This window comes from Austrofundulus limnaeus, unplaced genomic scaffold (genome assembly GCF_001266775.1).
Source record: "Austrofundulus limnaeus strain Quisiro unplaced genomic scaffold, Austrofundulus_limnaeus-1.0 Scaffold3112, whole genome shotgun sequence".
NCBI lineage: Eukaryota > Metazoa > Chordata > Actinopteri > Cyprinodontiformes > Rivulidae > Austrofundulus > Austrofundulus limnaeus.
In genome coordinates this window covers 11,350-11,921 of record NW_013955514.1, presented here as the reverse complement: position 1 = coordinate 11,921, position 572 = coordinate 11,350, and the positions used below count along the sequence as shown (strand labels likewise).

At 40.2% G+C, this 572-nt stretch overlaps 1 protein-coding gene across 1 annotated transcript in view; it reads left to right on the top strand.

Moving 5' to 3' along the window:
* Nucleotides 1-287: 287 nt before the first annotated feature.
* The window catches only part of henmt1 (HEN methyltransferase 1), a gene marked incomplete at its 5' end in the record, with an annotated part of 11,285 nt that continues 11,000 nt past the window's right edge, over nt 288-572 (top strand). The window contains 1 exon segment of the mRNA XM_014000447.1: nt 288-422. Coding sequence (XP_013855901.1) covers nt 288-422 — 135 coding nt within the window.

The following is a 572-nucleotide window of genomic DNA, read 5'->3' as shown; positions in this document are numbered from 1 at the left end:
AATAAAAAACACTCACAAATGAGTGCAGCTAACCACCTGACATTAGCACGGTTTGCTGAAATTCGTGGAAATAATGAAGCAAATAACAAGCGAAAGCTCAGTGCAGCGTTGCACAATCCGCTCACAGCGGTTTAGGAAGTTTAGGTTTAGAAAGACAGGTCAGCCTCCCCAGACTTAGTGTTTCCTCACTTACCTGACTCCTCAGTCGTCCCGTTAATAATTGTTGTGAAAAACCTCTATTGAGCTTTCAACAGGAATCTTTCCCCTGTGCTCATGCATTCCTTCAGGCACGGATTAGGTCCTTTATCAGCTGATTATCTGCAACCGACTTATGATCAGCTGCAAATAGAGCTGTACCAAGGCTCAGTCACTCAAAGAGACGCTCGCCTGAGAGGCTTTGATCTGGTGACCTGCATAGAGCTGTGAGTAGCTGTTCTTCCAGGTTATGTATCATGAATCTTTGCTTTATCATTGTATGTCAGCTTGTTATTGATTAATTGATGCCTTTATTGTTATTGTACGGAGCACAATGAAATTATATTTAAGAAAAAAAATATAATTATATATATTTT